The following is a 21,709-nucleotide window of genomic DNA, read 5'->3' as shown; positions in this document are numbered from 1 at the left end:
AAGCAAACTGTTTTCCACAGAAGAGAACACTAAATACATCAATCATCATTATTTTATACAAGATTGGCCCCATCTCACACAGGAACCACACGTTGTTTCAAGAGTAAGAATTGGTAGGAAGAAGGAATTATTTACTATTCAGTTCTAAGTGACCTCAGTTTCACATCATGGAATTTAATTTAGTTTTTTAAGAAAGATCAACGCTGCTTACAGAATTCTTGAAGCAATTTTTACAAGATCACTAGTTGTGCTTTGCTAATCATCTTACTTAAATGTATCTTTAACATCTTTCAGGTACACTGGGATTCAGTATCACTTTATTCATCATCACAGAAAAAGACATATATAAATAGTACAATACATAGCTCAGAAAGTCTAGAGGAACTATTATGTCTTCTGTGGTTCATAATCTCACAAAAGTTCTTCGGAATGTAGCTGTACATAACTTAGAACAGCACTGAAATGAGGAACCTTAGTGTTAGCCCAGAAAATACAAGTAGTCTGTTTTGTTATGTTGGTGTAAAGGAAATAAAGCTCAAGAGGGAAATCCATATGCACCAATTTTTTAAATGCACAGTGAAAAGCCATGCTCACGGAAGAGTCAGTGCAGCATGGAAGTGATCTTTCAGGAGCTGATCTTGTGACATAAGGTGGAGCTTAAAGGAGCAGCTTTGAGGTATATCTAACTGGAACTACAGGTGACCAAAAACAATAGTAAGGAGCAATGGTGAGTCTTCACTTTTATAAAATACTTTGTGGTGATTTCACTCATCAGGATTCCTTCTTTTCCTCCACTTCTAACAGCTCATCAAGGAATTCCACAACTTCACCCTAGAAAGGATTAAATTTAACAGAAACAAGTTAACCCTGTACTGCAAAATCAGTAGAAAATTTTAACTATTTTAATCAAAACATAAACTGTCATAATAGGTGCCTAAATATTTTGTAACACCCTTCATACAGAAGCTAGCACAACAAGCCTATAAAATGCAAGTATATGACCCATACAGGGGTAGCACAAGTACTTGCAGTGACATACAGACCTTACAGGAAGGAAATGTTACACTTCACAGTAAACCTCTTGTACTTTTTCAGGTATTTAAATAGACAATGAAATCCTCAAACTTAGAAAGTAGAGGCAAAAATGTTTAAAGCATTTAATTAGGAAATTGTTAAAATACCATAAAACATTAAAGAATTTTAGAAAGCTTCAAAAGTCAAAGTGTTTTGTAGAACCATAACTTTGACTTTGCATCTGTCTGCTCTAACCATTTATGTCCCCCGTGACACCATTCAACACACACCTCCATTTTCAACCACAGATCTTCACATGCCATGCTTCAATGTGCAAAAATGTAAAGAACCAGAGACACCAGAATGTTTTCCATACTGGAAACAAATACGTTGGGTTTAGATTCAGACCAGAAAATACTGTATTTACAAGCTCCACTCTGCTAATACAGGGTACCAACACAACATAACAATCTAACTTTATTTAAACTACTCCTAACAGAGTTATAAGTCATACACCATAGTCAAATGTCTTCCTGCAGTGAAGCCTGAGTACTGTGGGATGATAAAGCCCCACTGGCTGGAATTTACTGCCTTGTCAACCAAGCTACAGTAACTGAGCTAAAACCTGTGGTAATCACTTTCAGCCCAAGGTAACACCTTCAGTAGTGAAAAGCAAGGAGCTAACAGTGAACATGCAGCAGCATCTCAGACTATTGAAAACTGACTGTAGCAGCCCATCTGCTGGCACCCTCAGAAATACTAATATTTTCCAGTTTGCCTTCCATGCACAGTTCAGAAACAACACTGCCTGAGATGGGAGGCCCCGTGGGAATGCCTGTGCTTATTTTCACTGTTTGATACAACTCAAAATACTGAGCTGGAAGAGAGATGTGGATGCTCAATGTTACATTTCCAACCTTTTATTCTAATAACTACAATGTTCTGTTGAACTGTTTTAACTGGTTTTTTTTAAACTTTCCTGTCCTTCCTTTCTTGACATAAACCTCTGTTCTAAAAAGGTCTTAAGATGTCATTTAGTTTTTTTCCAAAACAAATCATCACTTTCTGATAGGAAAATATTCTGCTGGAAAATCTGATCAGCTCTTACTCAGTCTCACGTTTAAAATAATGAGAATTTATAACAGTTATTTTGAAAGCAAGTCATCCTTGCTTGGATGCTTATTCTCCCTCTTCCCTTCACCCCCCATTCCAAGTCTTTGTGAACTGTATTAGGCTTCTGAGTCTGCTCAATGAAGACTGCAAGCAGTATTTTACAATCCTAACTAAATTTTAAGCACATTTTTATCTAGAAAGGTATTCCTTAGGAAGACAGCACCTTCCAGACACACGCAGTTTGAGACTCAAAACTTTACAGTTTTCTATTCTGGAGAGGAAAGGGCATTAAAACCTCTGTCAGTGAAAATAATAAAAGGAAATAGGGAATTTTTGTCTATTTTTAATACAACAACTGTATTATGGATATGGTGATTAAAAATATTAACATCACATTTTTCAGAAGTGTGATTAGCAAGGAGAGAAATAACAAGAACCAAGCAAACAAAAATAAAAGCGAGAGGAAAGCTGGCTGAAATAACTGCTGCTCTTGTTCCCTGCTTCACAGTTCCATCTCAAAAGACTGCGAAGTTTTTGCAACTATGAAGTGGTTTTAGCAAGTCCTGAAGGATGGCAATTTATTTAGCTTTGAATTTGTTCAAAACATCTAAGTATCCAATTCAATAAAAACACAAGAAAAAATGCCAGCACTTTCATATTCCCTACTTGTCTTCCTGGTTGCAGGAAATCTGGCAACTGGAAAACAGGAATTTGGCATTTCTGCATGTTTTTCTTTGTTAGAAGTATTTTGATTGCCTAAGGAGCCCAATCGTGGGAGGAACTCAATACCACTTCATAAATGCACACGAAGAAAATAACCACTAGGTCCAACAATCACTCTGTGAGCAGCTGAAAGATACAGAAACGGAGGCACAGAGGACTTCAGGTCGAGTTTTATAGCACAATCCTAAAACTGCAGGCACAAGCATTTGGGTGCCTCTTGAAGGACTACAGACAGGCAGGTCCCATTAACTCTGAACAAAGTTAGGAGACTGGGATTACAGGTGTCCACTACAGGGGTCCCAGATCTAATTCAGACTGATTCTTTTTACACCTCAAGATCATAGTTTAATGAAAGAATAACAGATATCAAAAAGGATTTCCCTCCTTGGTCTACCTGCAAAGACAACCCTCAAAAGGTAAGAGTCTGAGAGGTAGGGTGAAAGGCATAAACATCTGACTGGATGACCCAGAATTAAGTATAAGGAAGAGATGGGGATTTCAATATTGTACCTTTAGTAACTCTACCACATGGGAACTTAATTCATATTATTGTCACACTCATCACCAAGATAGGATATTTCAGAAGACACAGAAGATCCAGACAGAATTCAGGATTTTTAATTCTGGTTATGTTTTCAAATCCAGAAACACATAAGAAGCCCAAGTTTTAAATGCAAAAGGATATTAAAAGCAACAGTATTTGAAACAAATTTGACTGAAAACTGAAATCTCCAGTGCCTAAAATTGACCTCTAAAGGAAAGTATGACAGAAGCTGTTGTGGTCTAATGAGAAGTACTGGGGATCAAGAGAGGTTGAAATATGGCAAAAATATAAAAATAGTTGCTGAAACAATATATATGCAGAAAATAATGCTGTAATGCAACTGAATAATTGCCTGGATGTTGGTTATTTTTGAAAAGGCAAAAACTCCAGATTACAGTTAAAGACAAACAAAACCGGTAGTTAAAATATTGTTGCTTGTGCATTCACAGTCAGAATGTAAAACATTTGCAAGTTGTCCATAGTGTGGTTGGCAGCCAAATGAAAAGGTTACAACGCTACATCAGAAGAGCTGATCACATTGTCACACTAGCAGCTATGACCAGATTGATCACTGTCCTTGCCCCATTAGCACTCACTTGACACAGCATCAGGCATTTTGCATGACTGAAGTCAGCAAATATTTCACAGGTGCTCATTCCAGGGAAAAAGCCGCCTGCCCACTGTATCTAATAACTTCATGCTGGCCTGCAGATCTGGATTCTGAAAAGATTCTCTCATATGATTTAAGCATTCAGTGTGACAGAGTTCCTCCTGTTATCTGGTATGCTCTTTGGCTCCTACCTACCTTAATAGGAAGGACATAAAATTTTACATGCAAAGTCAGCTGCAAACCCGTAATTCTTTGTGCTGCCAGCTACTTGAGGGGACAACAGCCACCCAGCTCTAATGCAGGTGACATAAACATGCTGCTCAGCCACAGTGCTGATGTAAATCAGAGTTGAGCAACATATGGCCCAAAGCCTGACATAGCTGTCTGGCTGGTAGCTAGCATATCAGTATGTGAAGTCTGACTAAGCTCTGGGAAGAGAAGGGTTTGCTGCCAGACCAGTACATGTCTGATAGTTAGGCAGCCAACAACTGGAAAGTACGCACATGTGGACTGGTTGGTCAGCTGCAGTGAAGCACATCCTTGTTAGCAAGTTTGCCCTCAGTCCACAGTCATTGCCTGCGGGTTTGCACTGGAGGGCAGGTATGCGCAGCAGGTATGACCTCCCTCCCTGTGCTACCAACGTCTTCCCTCTCCCAGTGCAGGGACAGTCAGCGGAAAGTGGGAGTGATGGAGCAAGGATGTATGGGAAAAGATGGGACAGGTATAGACTGAAATATGGGAGGCACAATATCAAACAGCAGAAGGGGAACACTCCTGGGCTGGTGCAAGTGGTAAGAAGAATCAGAGGAGCTGATCTGATCAACTGGAGCCTCTAATTATCTGCCAGATATGCAAATTGAGCATCCTTGGCTTAGGTTAACAACTGAACAGAGGCACAAACAGAAAGAACAAGTTTTATACCACAATAAGTCATCCAAGAAGGCTTTACAGAGCATACATGTGTAGGTGAATTATAATAAAAAATAATTTTAAAACAGAGTTCTTGATCAATTCTGAATAAGCTAACCCAGGCTAGTCAGATTGGTGCACTATTATAAGCGAAGCCAGAGCATTTGAAAAAATAAGTCCTAAAAAGGAGAAAAATGCAGAACTCCTCACTTCTTATACCACAAGCCGAGTGTCCAAGACCAAGGTACATATTGGGCCAGGGATTGTTGCTGGCCCTTCCTTATGCAATATTAAGTGCTGCATTCACACTTTCAAATCACAACCTTTTAGAAGAAACATCTGTACTTTGCAGACTCCTAGCCAGCTATTAAAATAAACAACAAAGAGGAAAAGTTACCAGTACATGTCTCAGTTGTGACCCACTGGAGTCTGATGGTCCAGCACCAACTTTTCTTTCAACAGCAGCATTTAAAAATAGTAGCAAGCAGTGACAGTTGTACTGCTCACTGACAGACCCCAATGCTTTGCCGTTGGTTGCAAAGACTAAGCATTGCCTTCTGTGTAGCAAATATTAATCATTCATGGGGCCTTGCCTCCACCTACAATCTGTTCTGTCCCTTCTTAGTGTGGACTGGAAAAGTTCTAGAAAAAAATAAGCTTTCTTGCAGTAACTTTCCATGCAGATCTGCTGATGGCCTTTTCTACAGGGATTCCATATACACTGCAGTGGGATAGCCTATTCTTCAGGGAAGTAACAGAAAATATTAAAATAATAGTCTTCTAGAATGAATTAAGATCTACAGAAAAATATTATTATAGACATGCTTTCATGCATGATTATCAGTGAATGAATAAGAAACAGTCATTATCCTAACTCATCCAACAAAGAGACAATACACAGAGCGAGAAGAATTGGCTGGATCTTTGTTTCCTTATAATATATGACCTAGAAGGAAAATAGTTATCCCACAAAATGTCCCCCGGCTGTCCTTCACAGCAAAAATTCAGATTTTGCTAAAGTTCAAAGATCTTAATGACTGGAAACTTGAGTTCAACAGTGAGAGTAACAGATCTGATTCCCTTACGTGTTGGGTGTAGGTGGCAAGGTTGTGGTAGTGGGAAGGGTTGCAGGGATGGCCTCTGTGAGGAGACGTCAGGGCTGTTCTGTAACTAATGAATAATTGTCCTGTAACTGCCCCGGTAACTAATTTGAGTAACTAATGGGAGTAGTGACAAAGAGTAAGGTTATGAAAAACAGCAGATTTTGTTCAGGGACGAATAACCATCTCGCAAGAGTGAAGACAAAGGTTGGATATGGATGACTGTGGAGGATACATGCTCCCTGGGCCTGATAGAGCCTGCAAGCGCACACCACAGCTCACTGGCCAGTGATATTTGGGGGGGGCGGGAGGGGGGGTGACACATTATTTTGGGATAACAGTAAGACATGTGTCAATGGGGAGCTCAGCCTGAAAGGTTTATTTAGCGTTCGACCAAGAAAAAGCTCCTTGATCTAACCTTCAGTTAAAACACAAGAGTTCACTGTAACCACCTCAAAGCCCTCCCAGATCCTCCACGAACAGTACAGACCAGGCTGGACATTCCTCACATTCTAGCAGGGGAAAAAAAATCCCTCAATTCTTTGTGCAGAAAAATTACTTGGCCCTTAACTTGTTTATTTTTCAGATACTTAGTCCACAGTGTGACCCACTGTCACATGCTTTTAGTTTTTTTTTCCCCCAGTATTAAAAGAGCTTAGTTGTTCTTTACATGTATGTTAACTACTTTCTCAAGTATTTTTTCATTTCATTTTTAATGATATATTCTGAACATGTAAATGTTCTCTTCCCATATACTATGGGAGATTGCAGTACACTGCAGTTATTACAACAGTATTTTACAGCAATCCAGTAAATATGCTTTCCTCTTAACATTTTTATAATGCCTATAAAACACGAGTCAACCTAGTTTCAGAGCAACTTCAACATTGCTTCTAGTGGCTTTGTTTCTGAGCTCTACTTACACCCTCTGGCCTGCTTTATGCTGCACACAGAAGCTGAAGAAAACCTCGGCAGGTAAAAATTCCTCCTAATGGCAGTACCCGCAACTTGAAGATATCCTGCCATTTAAGCCCAACCATGCTTGCAGCTTCCCATGGTAGGTGGTTAAATGGTAGGAGGAACACTTTTGACCAAGATACACATCCAACAGTAAAGAAGCAAGAGGGGAAAGCAGGAAGCTGCTGGAGAGCCAGCCACATGGGCAGCATCTCCACTAGGAAATGAGGATGAAAAAAATCTCCTTTTTTGTTTAAAGAAGCGTATGTTGAATAGGGACCAAAACAATACCAATTAGCTGCCAACTCTCTCTGAAACAGCTGTCACCAGCTCTTCTCAGTGTAGCCATGCTGTTGTAGCCGTGTTGGTCCGAGGTTGCTGGCAGGGCAGGGTTTACAGGTCTGCAGTTACAACTTGCCGTTACAAGTGTACTTGTATAAATCACTTGAACATATGCAAAAAGTTAATAAAGCTGAAAATATGTTCTTAGCAATTTCTGAACAGAAAAATAGGCTGAATTCAGATTATTATTTGCTATCAGTAGTCCACTGGGCCCTTGTGCTTTGATGCTATTCCGTATGTTCTCTTTCCACCGGTCACATGAGTTCAACACTTTGCATCACTCTTAGGAATGGAGCATTTGAATTTCAGCTACTATACAAACAAACACACACGTTATATACAAACAAAAAGAACAAGATGCCAAAAAAGCGGGACAAAGCTGCCAACAGTTTTCCACCTACTGATTAAGTGCCGAAAGAAAAATCACATTACAGGATCATCCCAGCCAAATACTTGTGGTTCCTATGTAATTTAGAACAGCTAAGTAGCTATCCCTGAAAAATAATTCCTCAAGAACACTGATTTTATGGGCCAGAAACATGTCTCATACAATTAGTGTAGAGCTGAAGTTATATCTACACTAGCTGAGTATCTGGCTCTTAACGGCATTTCAGTTTGCTATTTAAATCTGTGCAATACTAGTTGTACCTATTATAGCCTCTATGCATTACATATCTGAACAGAAATCACAAAGCTTGACTATGCGTGGTGGCTAACTAAGATGACAACACTGTAATGTTCTTTGAACTTCACTATGGAAAACGGTAAGGATATTTAATAATAATTACTTTTAAGAAAATGTAATTTATAGCTAGTTGGCGCTAATATTCTCTGTCACCTCTACTGTGTTAAATGTTTGAACTAGAGTTTTTAATTTCCTTGTGGAAAAACATTAATAAAGTAACACGAACAGGACAGTATTTCTTGTAGTGACATATGCAAAAATTATTACTGCATGTTCCAGCCCCTGCAATTACTGCAATGTGTTACTGGAAGAAGCCACATGTTCTCACTCGCTTTGCTAATGGGATTTAAAAAGACACATGGGTGATCTGGGATACAGGAGTACTGAGAAGTCTGAATAAAGTGAGATTCTCCACTTGGGAATAATGACATATTCGCATAGGAAGAGATCCTTTTGCCACATCAATCCTTTTGCTTCATTCAAGAAAAGAGAATTATTTTTTTCTGCAGATTATTTTATGGGCTTGTTGGCCCACAAGCAACTTCACAGACAGCAAACATGGGCCACAGAAACTCACAAAAGATATGGCCTATGGCCTGAGAAGCACATGATTTAAATAAAGTGCACTAAAAAGACAGCTTGCCTCCATCCTTAACAATTTTTAATAAAGCTTTTACTATAACACCTTATCTGGGTTTTTCATCAGTTTTCAGCATTCCTGTGGAATAAACTTTTCTATCTGTGCCAGGAGAAATATTAAAAAAAAAAATTCCACTTGCACTATGAGGCCCTGCCCATACAGCAGAAACTGCAAGGCAGTGATTTTACCTTTGCGCTATTCCTGCTCTGTCTGGACTCCCTGGAAGGCTCCTACAGCCACAGACAAGTTCTGGTAGCCAGGGATTTATGAGTTCACTACCAAAAGCTTGAGCCAAGCCAGAGGCATGGACAGCCTCAATCCCTCCCAGGTTCTTCAGCCCTAGGAAGGGAGGGCACAGAAGCCCTTCAGCTTTTCCCCGGGAGAGGAGAATGGTAACTTTCCTAATATGATCAGAGTGGGGGGTAGGAATAGGCATGACCAGGCCCAGTAATTTTGGTTGTTTAACCCAAACATATAATCAAGTGTAACACGACTTCCTTGTCACTTCCCCAAAAGTTTAATTGATGTTTCCACTGGACTTCCCTCCTGCAGATGGCAAGGTCATTTATAATTGCACTGGTGAAACAGGCTACAGGAATGAATGCCAGCAAATGAATGCTTGTTTATTCCATACACAGTGCTTGAGGGTGAAGACGTTTTCTATAATCCCTTCTTGTAACAACACATGGGGAAAGCCCTCACAATGAACTGCTTCTCCCCTTCCTTAATTACTCATCCCTGTGTTTTGAAGCAGCAGGTATGAAAGAAAGAAAAAATGACAAATTAAGTTTATGCCTAACATGAGAAAACATTATGGGCAAAGCATAAACCAACAAAGGAATATAAAAAAGTGCTCAAGTATTTCACACCCTGATGAAAATGCATACAGACCAGTCCTCATCGAAGCTTAACGTTAAAACAAGCTTATTCAACTGTCTTTCACAGAGTTTTATCACAATGGAAACTCTTCCTAAAGTCTGGTAACCTTGCAATGGAATTTTACATATGGAGTTGTTTTCAGGTCACTAGCATACCGAAGGCAGCACAGACATGTTATTACTTCTCCACTATAAAATATTCTCTCTCCCTATGTGCTGGCTAACATAAAAATTACAAAGGTGATTTCATCTTTTAACATAAACCACTTTCTCTTTTCTCTACTAAAAAAGACCTCAGCAGTGCTCATAACAAGTCACTGCCCCATGCCATAACTGAACACAGCTCTTTGCCAATGCCAGCAATGAACTATTCCATCATTTGAAGATTTTTTTTAAACATTTAAATGAAAGGTTCCGAAAACAAAGCAAAACAAAAGGCAATCCAAAGCCTCCATGATTTATACTTTAATTTCAGCTGTGGGAGACAAAGAAAAGCCCTTTCAACAATTTAACTGCTTTTCTTGCACAAAAAATCCACTTTACATATTTCCAGTCTAATAGTAGTCATTTTATTTGGCCATGAATTCCAACCATTTAAGAAGCAAGACTGGGTGACCAAAATGTTACTGTGCAGAAGAAAATAACAGGTAACAAGACTTCCTTTTGACAAAAATTACAATTTAGGTGGTTACTTCTGGACAAAATTATAAGGAACTTTAAATCTAATTGAAACAACATTTCAGAAAAAAAGCACAGAAAAACGTTGGGCTTAAATATACATATACTACTTCTCTGCCCCCTGGTGTTACAGCTTGCAAAGTGGATTTTCTTTTTCTGTGGGCTCAGTGCATTGTATTTACCTTTGTGTTAATACTGTCCATATTTTTCTAAAAGGTACATGATGTTCTTTGGGTTTGTTTCTTATATTCCATTTAGCAAAGAAAAATTTATGATAAATTGGTCATGGTTACAAGAAGATTTTTCCATACTACCTAAATCCTGGAATTCCATCTATGCCTCACCTTCACTTTAATGTTATTGCTGATTTTTTGACCACAATTTCCTTTCTAGAAAACTCACCTCATCATCATCCATCAGATGTTCCTTTGCAAATTCATACATTTCCAACTGGAGTGTGGTTATGTTGTGGTATCGAACTGCCTCCTATCAAAAACCAAAATTTCTATGTTACTTTAGGGTGGCAAGACAGGGGAGCGTCATCCCATATCACCTCTAACTATTCCAGTGAAGTTAGACTCAGACTTAGTAGAACGTAGATCCTGGGGGGGGTTATAATGTTTGAGAAAGTAAACAGCAGAACAGCAAGCAGCATATCCAATGTCTTCTGTGGATCTTTCTAAGCGCAGGGTCCATCAGTGTGAGAACAAAGCACTCTCCTCATTCTCATGTTTCAAAGCACTGGCGAGTCTGAGAGCAAGGAATGAGACTGCCAGAGCTAAGCAGCAGCCTGTGCCTGCATTCCAGCAGGCTTTGGACACCAGAAAGCCTCTGTCTCCCTGTGCACTGGCGTATGGTGGCAGGCAGTTCTGGGAAAAACAGACACTAAGCTATTTTGCATGAAAATGACTCACCATCCCAGCCTGCGTCTGGGCTAGGGAAATTCTGTATGGTCACCCACCTGTCCCTCCTTGCTTCCCCGGCTGTTTGCCTGGACAGCACAGCTTAGCGCAGTCACCTACTCTCCTATTTGTGAATACCAACAGTAATCTACTTTGATTATCCCATTTAACTCTTTTTGGGGAGGAACACAGGAGAGTTCCTCTTTCACAAGAGCATCTAAAGCTTAGTGCCAGTGCCAAATGCTGCTGTCACCCCATTACCACTTTGTGAAAATAAACCAGAGGCACTATGGTTTTCATGGCAAGTGATTAGGACAGCCAGCAACTTCTATTCATAGTTACACGGATCAAAGTACAAGAAAATACAGCTGAGTGCATTTAGTATTATATATTTAAAAATTAAATTATCTGTAGTCCCCAGCTCCTGAGAAGTTACCAATGAAACATTCAGAGTTAATGTGCAGGGCCCTTGCTCTGTCCTCTCTGCACAGGTATGCCAAATCTGTCTGCGGTTTGCAGTTTTATACTGTTGTTACCCCTCACCCACCCCACCATCAAATATTGCCTCCGATACGGCTATAAAGCGCAGTTCTGTTCCCAAAAGCAGTGACAAAGGAGCAGTCCCTTTTCCCTGTGAGCTCAGACTCGCTGCTGCTGCCTGAAAGAACCAAATTTTTGCTGTCTTCTGTCCCAGTTGGCCCTGCAGGGCATGCCTGGGTTTCCAGTGCGCAGGTAAGGTATGTTGCACTTAACAGCTGTCCACAAATAAAAAACCACTTAACTCAAATGGAGTGGTATTTTTGACTTGAACTGGCTGGCCTAAGAGGAAGGAAAGTGTAATTATCAAATCAGTGCAACCTGTAAGGTGCATACATGAACTCCTCTGCAGTGCTGCTACAGATAAGCCAGTCACCTAAGCACCACACTGATGTACCGAGTTTAACACAGCACTAAGAATCAAGGGCTTTTGGGCCAGTACAGCTCTCTGTGACTGAGGTGTCTGAAGAAGCAACATGGAAAGGGCAACTGGAATGTTACCCTGCAGGATGCCCACTGTTGCTTCAGCTAGGTTAACTTAAATCACTCTTCCACAGGGAAGTCATGCCCTATGAGAAAGACAAGGCACTAAATTTCATTTGCGGAACACGTATTGCTAATGACCAGCTACTTGTACAGCACATACCACTGATGCCTAAGGCGACACTCAGGTATCACAAAGAAGTTAATTCAGTTGCATGGCATAAATCCTGGTAACAAGAAATTACAAGTTTGATTGTCAGAGTCCAGGCTACAGCAGTCCAGAAACACAGCAAAGATGCTTTTATATGTCAAATTTCCTTGGACGTGGAAATTTAAGAACAGCATAGAAACCCATTTTTAAAATAATTTTTCAAAGCCACACACATCATTGCTGGATGGACTGATGTTTACTGTGGGTTCTTTGCAGCAAGTATTCTGAGATAATTAGAAACAATATAGTCCTGAGCCTTTTTGCATCCTCATCTACCCAGCTGTGTTCTAAATGGAGTAAGTGCAAAGTGAGTTTAGCTGGGGTTATCATATCCGGACACATTCCAATGCCCACAGAACCTGAGATAACAAGCAGGTAGGCAACTACATGTTGGGAAATAATAAGTGATTGACAAAAGCCTGAATGTTACTGGGGTGATCCTTTCATGAAGAGATTTCAGGGGCCAACTGCTTTATTTACTGAGGTAGATAAAGACATAAATATGCATAAGTGGCAGACAACTACCAGCATGAATCTACTTGTCATCATATCATATTATATCCTATTGTAGCATATATAGTGACATTCACTATCGACATTACAGAGTACCTGTACATCTCTGTGTACAACTTTCTAGATGGTTTTAATAAAACAGTATGTGTTTAACTCCAGAACCAATAGATAACCCCCATCTTCCCAAACTCTGACCCACTGAGTTTCAGGGAAATACCTGAATGTGTCTAGAAGGCATTTTAAGTAATTCACCTACCGATCTGGGCTGAAAATCCTCTTCTTTAAGTCCCCATTTGTCTTTGTGGTACTGGTAATAGACCATGTTCTGTTTCATTACTTCATCTTTCTGGTCAAACAGAAGGTAACTAGCAGCACAAGAAGCTGCATTCTTCATGTCATTCACTAATTAATAAACACACAAAAAAAAAAAATCCAGATAAGGCAAATGAACAAATTCCTACTATTATCTAAGCTCTGAAAAACTCAAATGGAAACCGAACTTTTCTACCTCCCCACCAGCTACACAGAAAAAAATTGCTTCCCAGAAAGAATATGCTATTTTTGTGTTCTGAAACAGGTAAGGCCATGATTCAAAAATGGGGACTCACCTCTGATGGTTTTCTATTAAAATTCTAGCCAAACGTGCCTCCCAGGTATCCCAGTATCAGTGAGGTATCAGCCCACAGCTTGGTGATCCCCACTGGGGCACTTATTAAAAAACCAAATAAACAAATTAAAAAAAACACATTTCTTTGTACTAGAATTGACAAAGAGGGAAGAGTCAATGTGTAAAATGTGTAGTCAAGTAACATAAGCAAAAGTCATTAATGCCTTGATACTACATGGCTGGATGTGTCTTCCCTTTATGTTGGAGCCTGCAGGAGTAGCTATAAGGGCTACATCTGTTCTTTACAGTGCAAGCAGCTCCTCAAGAAACCACAAAATTCACTGAATGATTTACCCATCAAATATGTAATCACTGAGCACCAGAACAGTACAACTTCTGTTAAGCGGTCCCCTCTTTCTTCAAAAGCCATTTAGCCCCATGGACCCCATTCTAACAGGATTATAGGAATCCACTAGGAAAAAGCAAATGGTATGAAATACTCTGTAGGTTTATCTGTGGAAGAAATTCTGAATAATAAATTGAAAGCTGAGTATTTATTCAATAGAATAAGTGGTGTTACATTAAATGTGTTGCCTTAAAGTCACAAGCTTTCTTCTCTCTAACTGAATGAGTTAGAAGTCTAAGAAAAAATTTCTTGTTAGAGCTATGCACATTCAGATGCCTAACAACCATGTGGGCCTGACAGCCTGACCACCACGGCTTCTTCGAACACACCATGTTTTCTGGTGCACAGATGTACGAAATGGATCTGTGTCATTGCATGTGTTTCAATGGATAGGAAGTGGCTGACAGTGTTTACCCTAACATGAGTTACTTCAGAAAGGCAGAAGAATTGGTGTATCATTTAAATATCCAAAATACATACGATGAACATTGACCATTTATATGACACTCTGAAGGGTGTAAGCAACTTGTGCTGGCAGCAGGTATCATAAAAAGAACGAAGGGCAGCAATGGATCACTTCACACTGAGGCTGTAACTGCCTCATTTTCCTAACACCCAAGTGGAGGCCAGTCACAACCATGCATAACTTAAACCAGTGGGGTCTGCCCTGGACAAAATCCAGCCCTTATGGGACTTATGTTCAGCAATTTATTTTGTCATGCATAATTTTATGAGCACAGGCCCTATACATAACGTTTACCTCCCATGCCTGTTAACTACAGTTATACAGGGAGAAAGACACCAGGTAGCTCACACGTTCTGCCCCAGAACAGGTTAAAATGCAGATTCTGGAGGCTACTATTTACATTCTAAAGCATTATAACTAGAGAAGAAGGTTATGAATGGAAACTGTCCCACATGATCCCAATGTTACTGAAGCACATTAAATGACTACTTACATTTATAATATGCAAACTGCAAGTAATGGTACATGGTGGCCACAAATTTCTCAACAACAAAGCCTCCTATAATGGGTGTCAGATTACTCTCACACTGCACTTTGCATGCAAGGACTTCAATATAATGATCTAGAATGGAAGAAAAAAAAACCAACACAGGATATGGATAGCACACAGTGAATTGTTATAAGCCCTCCCATTAGCTACCCATTAAAGTTTGGACTTATAATGCTCTCCTGGGTCCTGTGCATCTGCATCTTGCTGCTTGGAAGCACTGAGCATCTACAACTCCATCTGAAGTACATACCAATGCTGGTCTCCAGCCTTTCTGCAAAAATCAATGCGGTCTGGACTTAAATGCATCAAAGCTGCAATTCCAGAGAACTAAGCAGTTAGGTTTCACTGACACCTACAGGCAGTCTGTGGTCATAGGTTTTATATAGTGTTAGGGAGTCTCACATTATTTCCTATCTGTGAACCTAATAGTGCTGGTTTGTTTTTTTTTTTTATTTTGAGAGCCTTTGTAACTTCATTAAATTATTGCATGAATAAGGTCCACATGCTGCTGAGTACAACTTTGTCACAGAGAAATACAGCAGGTGATTGCAAAATAAACCTCCAGAGATGGCTGCATTTTCTGCCTGCAGTTTGGACGTTCTAAAAGAGAAGGCAGACATGAATACATCACTTGCTGCAGAACAACTATCAGCCAGAAACGTTTAAGTTCACAAGCTTACCCAGCCTACAAAAGCTTGCTGCAATGGGATAGGATGAGAGGTGATCTTATCTTCAAGAAAATACATTCCAAGAAAACCTTCCGTCAAAGAATTACAACTGTTTTCAGGATATAGTACATTCGACACTGCCACCAAACAGAAACATTTTAAAGCCCTAGTTTCCCTGTTAGCCACATTTGGCAGGTGAAAGCAAGTTATCAAAGCTTGTGCAGAAAGTCTCTGACCAAGGCAAAAGAATGGCAAAGGCCCCTTCTCCTGTTTTCACCTCTGACAGCTCCCAACATGAAGAATGCCGAAGCTAACTAAAAATGATTGGCCAAACGGAATTACCAGACCCATCTTTTACAAGAGCAGTGGAGTCTCCAGACAAAGCAGTGTTCAATTCCAGCCAGCACTTAAAGCCAGAGACGCAAGTTCCTCTGAAGCAATCCCACACAATGAGGACAGCTGGCTTCCAAACATAACTCGTAGCTCAAGGATAAATACATAACCAATGCAATCATCAAATGCTTCTGGTCAACATTTCTTGCTACATCTACTTTCTGCAGTAAAAAACTCAAAGGCAGAATATATCTCCCTGGAGCAAGAGCAAAGTTCACGCCAAGCAGTGCAAATTTCCATTTTCTGACCTCAGGAACAAAATATTTGAAATGCAGGCACGTGGCCGTGATGCCGTCAGGCAATACCTTCTACCTTTCCTTCTCACCACTGCTGCTGGAAATTGTCCTTTCCTTCCAAGGAGGAAGAGGAAGGATGACAGCAAGTGCCAGTCACAGCTAAGCATGGACACTGAGCTCTTTACAGTGGCTTGGGGGTCGTCCTGATGTCAGGGCTCTGACCCGCTGGGGAAGAAAGCCCATGTTTCTTCCTTTACCACCTGTGATGTGACCTTCCCTCCTCACCTGCTCTCCTAGACACCTAGCTGCTTTGCCCAAGAGTAAAGCAAGGCTTCAGGAGTAGCCTGCAATGGCTATTCCATGTCAGCTGTACTGGTGGATACCAGTTCCCCACTGGGAGAAACTGTGGAGCTGCTCTTGTACTTGACGTTTATGTATCAATGTTTTTTACTGGTTTCCCCTTGTCAATGCATCATGTGGCTTTAGGACAAGAAGTTGGGCTGGTTTTCCTTCTGGGAACTTGGAAATTCTGTTGCATTTTTCATGGTTTTAAGTTGGTTGAGAAAACGCGCAGGCATTCCCTACACAAGTATCATCAACAACGCTGAGCCCAGAGCACTGCAGAAATGACTTGTTTCCTTTGCTACCAAAAAGCATAGGAAATGCTTATGCGCCATTTTGACAAGCATCAAAAGAGGTTGCATCCCTCTTCCTTTGCAAAGCAAAGGATTTTTTGTAAGCTAAACACTAAAGAAAAAGAAATCTTATCTGCTAGTCAAACTCTACTGTAGGAAAGATGAAAAATAGGCAAGAGAAACTCGTCGTATTTATAAGAGAGGAGGTACAGATCACCAGACATAGATAAACCATAAGCATATTTTGAAGACAGGCTAACCGCTGAGCCTCAAAGGTGTCCAAACTAATACAGAAACGATGGTCAAGAGACCAAAATGCGCTTTTGGGACACCTTTCCTACTCTCACCTGCAATGGAAAGATAGAAGTCTTTAAAATCTTTGATCTCTCGGGAGCCTTCACAGGCTGCCGTACAGTCATCGTAGGCTTTGAAGAAATCAGGAAGAGCCAGTTCCATGTCCGAGATGGATGTTCCCCAATTGTCACCATTGTACGCTCTCACAGCCCTGACAAAGAGATTCTGAAAAATTGGCAAGAATGAAAACCAACAGTGACTGCCCTGTGGAAAGCTGCATGTGAACTCAAATACAGTAAATGACATCTCTGCATTTCGGGGTTACTATATAAGCTGTTATCCAATTAATGTGAGGGCAACAAATACAGATGGCTAATAGATTTTACCAGAGTAGAAAGCAGAGTAGATTATTCCATTTCAGATCGACAGAAAAACCTGCTGGACAGAAATAATACTGTGAGTCTAAAGCACAGGTTTTGATAGTGATTTTCAATGGAACCTTAACAGCAAGCATCCGAGTTATTTTACATTGTGCTGCTACAGCACTCGCACATTTGAGTAACTTGATGCACCTGCTTAGCTCCATTAGTTATCTGCATGTAGTAGCTTTCAGGTATGCTGCTGTCTATGATTTACTGTGACTCACTGATGGACCAGTGCAAAAAAGCGCAAGAGGTGAGAATTACTGAATGCTTCAAGAAGAGATGATTGAGGAAGACAGCAAGAGGGAAAGGAGAGTAAGAACTGAGAACACGTAAGCAAATGAGATCCTTGAATCCCACACATCAAGAGGAGCAATGGAACACTTCCACAAGACCAGACTGAATAAAGAGCATACCTCATAAGGCTTTGTCTCCAAGTCTTTAATGTGCTCCTCAGCATCAGGTATGCTCTTATAGTAGGCCATATTTCTTTGCATCATTTCATCATCTGGATGCTTCAGAAGAAATGTGTGAGCTGCTGCAATAGCTTTTGGAAGATTATTAGCCTAAACAGGGATGGGGAGAAGAGGAATGGGGGAAGAAAGGTTAATTGGAAAAAAACAGTTCAAAGTTTCCCAGTTTTTGTCAGTGAACTTTCCCACAGCCTCTACATTCCCAAACTTAACTTCTACTGAAACCACAGTCTCAGCAGATACAAGGGTACAGTAAAACCGATAGAATTCTTTACTCCTAGCTGCATCACTGTGAATGTTTTTTTTTTTTAATTTTAAAAGTCTGTTATTGTTGCAGATAGCATAGATGATGATCGTAAGTCAAAAAGACGACTTTTTCCTTTCCCCCTCCCCTGTTCATAAAGCTGACAAGGCACAAGATTATCCTGTTGCTCCTGTGTGGGATTAACCTTACAGAAATTACTGATGCTCATCTATGGCTACTGGTCACTTACCATGTTTATGTGGTGTTTATGTTGTTTATTTGCCTAGCAGCACAGCAGACAATATTACAGTAATATATCATCCTGATAGTGTTACAAAGTTAGAGCAAACAGCAGGGACTTGCTTCATAATCGTGTCCTAATGTACTATGTGATTTTCTGTACCCTTTTTTAAACTAACTTCAAACCCCATTAGAGATACTCTGCGAAGTACGTATTCCTCATTTACAACTGCATGTGCCAAACACATACATACTTCTGGGTGCATGCATTTATACTTTTTTTTTTTATGTATGTATATATATATTTTTATAAGCTATAGTGTATAGATTTACATATTTAGGAAGAGTGAGAGAGAAAGTAAAAGTCTTTCAAGTATTTCTGAAATGTTAAAACCTTTCCCTTGTAAGCCAAGATCCACAGCAACCTGTTCAGTGTACCAGTGTGCAGGCGATAGAGCTCCACCTCACATCTGAAATAGCTTATGGAAGTGTAGGTATGAAACTATGAGCAAGAATCACAAGCACGTATGCACATGCCCTCTTCTGTTTGCATCCATAGAACGTACCCTTTCATTTCAGAAAGAAACCTGAGAGTCGACTACACCAAAGGAGGACTTCAGTCCTAACACGAGCTCTTGCTGCAGTGCTGCTCTAAGTGTCCCGGCGCTGGAACTCCACCAGCTGCCCTTCCTGGCTGTCCCAAAACTATGCGCTTCCAGTCAGCCCAGATGGTGCTAAACACAAAGGGAGATCTCAGCTGCACTTTCGTCAAATGCCTGGTTTCTTTTCTGCTTTATGCTTAAACCCTGTTTGTCGGTAGGCTGACAGGTCTCTCATTTTTGCTTAGTTCAGAATTCACGCTGGGTTTAAATTTTCACCACTTAAAAAGAAAAAAAAAAAAAAAGTTTTTGTAGAAACATGTTGCTGAGCAAACTCACTGGCTACGAGAAAGCTCCCTCCAGAGGAGCAAGCAGCAGCACAGAAACATCTACTCCCAGGATCTAACACGTGGCAAAATTTCACTGTGGAACCCACCTGAATAAACACCTGGTCACTCTAAAAAATGACATAAAGCCTTTCCCTCTGCCTTCTTCCTACGCTATAAATGCCGTTGGCAGGGTGGGGCGGTGGGCGAAGTGACATTCCTTTCTTCAGAAAACCCCCAGCCAGGAAAAAGTCCTTTGTACATAGTACTCGTTTGTAGCTCTAGACACTAAAGGCAAACCTGCCAAACTGCACCACACAAACCTCCTGCAAATGTGACTGAAAAAGTTTAATGGGAAAGGGAGAAGTTCCTCAAATTTCCCTCCCACATTCCTCCCTGCCAGTTACTTAACGGTATCAGAAACAGTAAGCAGGAATGATTTTTGCTGTGATCCATACGTGGCAAACTTTGTACGTACCCCAAAGGGGGAATGAATAGTTAAAGTAAGAAACACAAGGAATGGAAACATTTCTGGTGATGTCATTTTGGTATCCCTATGCGGCTTGGAGAATACAAGGAGAGCCTGCCCACGCTTATTCAAAAGAAACGTCCACTGTTTGATACCTTCTGTTCTGTGTGTGCAGAGGCTTTAATCTATAAAGTTAAGTTCTTCTGTACGGTCTTAGGGATGGCTTTAAATGCACAGAATTATGCCGGTGTGATGCTGTGCGTGTGGATACCCTTCCTGTTTTATGAGAACACATTTCCCTGCCTCTGTGTAATTTGGGAAAAGCACTGCATATTTTCATGAGAAAACAGCACTCCTGCAAATAAGGCACAGCAGCAGTTAAGAAGATGTGCGTTTTCAAGCAGCAATCTCAAAAGCAATGCACAGGCATACAACCCTACATAACGGACACTGGGGTATGTTGGGAGTGAATCCCGAAAAGAGAAAACAACCTGACCAAAGACTTCAGCTTGTTTTCTCCCCGCCCCAGACGTCCCATTTATTTGAAATGCAAGTAATCACAGTGTCTGAGGGACTGGTGCGAGGGACGGGCCTTGATTTAGACAACAGAAGATGAAGATGAGAAGGAGAGAGAAAATCGTCCATTAGATCCTGGACAGAAGGATGACAAGAAGCTGGAAAAACAGGATGAAATCTGTTACAAGAGGTGTGTGTCTCCAGCCCTGGCTCACCGAAGAGCAAAAAAGAAATGCCATTCCAGGGCCAGCATCAGCGTCACACTTCAGCAGCTGATTTTCACTTTATTCCTTCCCGCTAGCTCTAACAAAACTGGAGTTTCGCAGGCATCAGGCTAGCTGCGAGTCACAGCCTGGGGGCTGCTGTGCTTGAAAGACCTGCACCAGAAGAGAGCAAGCGAGGAAGATGGACAGGCTGAGGGAGGGGAAGCAGCGAAGAGTGCTTGCAGTAGCAGAGCGGTAACATGAAGGGTCTGGAAAAGGTTTCAGACAAGGCCAAAAGCAAGCAAGGCGGACGGAAAGATGACAGGGACAGGGGTAGCAACAACACACATACAGGACAAGGAGGCAGGGTGCAGCAGCTGGGGGTCTGGGAAGAACTTGAAGGGGCCAATGTAGGGGACGTGCTGGATGAGTTGTGGCAAAACTGGAGAATAGCGAGCTGGCCGGTGCCAGGTGGGCAAGCAGGGGGCAAGACAAGACACACTGGTCCCACTGTGGGTTACACGAGGTGGGTGGGAGGAAGGGGCGGAAAGACTTGCCGGGGAGAAGAGGATGAAGTGCAGGCAGGGCAGCCCGGGAGGGCAGGGACTGGGAAGCCCGACCATGAGACACGGAGGGGAGGCTGACGACAATTGGCAGCTCAACTGGTGTGGAAGAGGCAATGGAGAATGGGGCTATGGCCCAGAGTGACCTGCTCTGAGAGTCAGGCGAGAGGTCGGCACGACGAGAGGCTTTTCCAGCTCTGGGCATCAGGCGCACAAGGTACCTGCCTCCATAGAGACTGTGCAGGGACACGCCACGCTGTCCCCCTCCACCGTGATACCCACAGGCACGCTCAGCTTGGTGTGGCTTGGCTCGGCTCAGCCCGGCGAGGCCGGGGGGGAGCAAAGCCAGGGCCGAGAGATGGGACGGGACGGAAAGGAAGAGGGACGAAGGGCCGGGCCTCACCTTGAAGTAGGCGAACTGCAGGTACTTGTAGGGCTCGCGGCGCTGGAAGTCCTCGAGCAGGTCGCGGCCGGGCTGGGCCTGCCGGAAGGCGGGCAGCCCCTGCTTGCAGCGCCGCAGGCACTGAGCCCGCCGCAGCACCCCGGCCAGGAGGCGCAGC

The 21,709-nt window shown here is 41.6% G+C and overlaps 1 protein-coding gene across 1 annotated transcript in view; it reads right to left on the bottom strand.

Moving 5' to 3' along the window:
- Window positions 1-771: 771 nt before the first annotated feature.
- Window positions 772-21,709, bottom strand: part of CRTAP (cartilage associated protein) — a 21,231-nt gene continuing 293 nt past the window's right edge. Inside the window, exons 1-7 of the mRNA XM_010582227.1 lie at window positions 21,553-21,709; window positions 17,933-18,082; window positions 17,148-17,319; window positions 14,812-14,940; window positions 13,096-13,241; window positions 10,596-10,679; window positions 772-831 (exon numbers count right to left, since the gene is read on the bottom strand). The exon at window positions 21,553-21,709 is cut by the window's right edge and continues 293 nt beyond it. Of these exons, the coding sequence (XP_010580529.1) occupies window positions 772-831; window positions 10,596-10,679; window positions 13,096-13,241; window positions 14,812-14,940; window positions 17,148-17,319; window positions 17,933-18,082; window positions 21,553-21,709 (898 nt within the window). The remainder of the gene's footprint in view (window positions 832-10,595; window positions 10,680-13,095; window positions 13,242-14,811; window positions 14,941-17,147; window positions 17,320-17,932; window positions 18,083-21,552) is intronic.

Source organism: Haliaeetus leucocephalus, unplaced genomic scaffold (genome assembly GCF_000737465.1).
Source record: "Haliaeetus leucocephalus isolate CR32 unplaced genomic scaffold, Haliaeetus_leucocephalus-4.0 Scaffold83, whole genome shotgun sequence".
Classification (NCBI taxonomy): Eukaryota; Metazoa; Chordata; class Aves; order Accipitriformes; family Accipitridae; genus Haliaeetus; species Haliaeetus leucocephalus.
The sequence above is the reverse complement of the archived record's forward strand: the minus strand, read 5'-3'. Positions and strand labels throughout refer to the sequence as shown.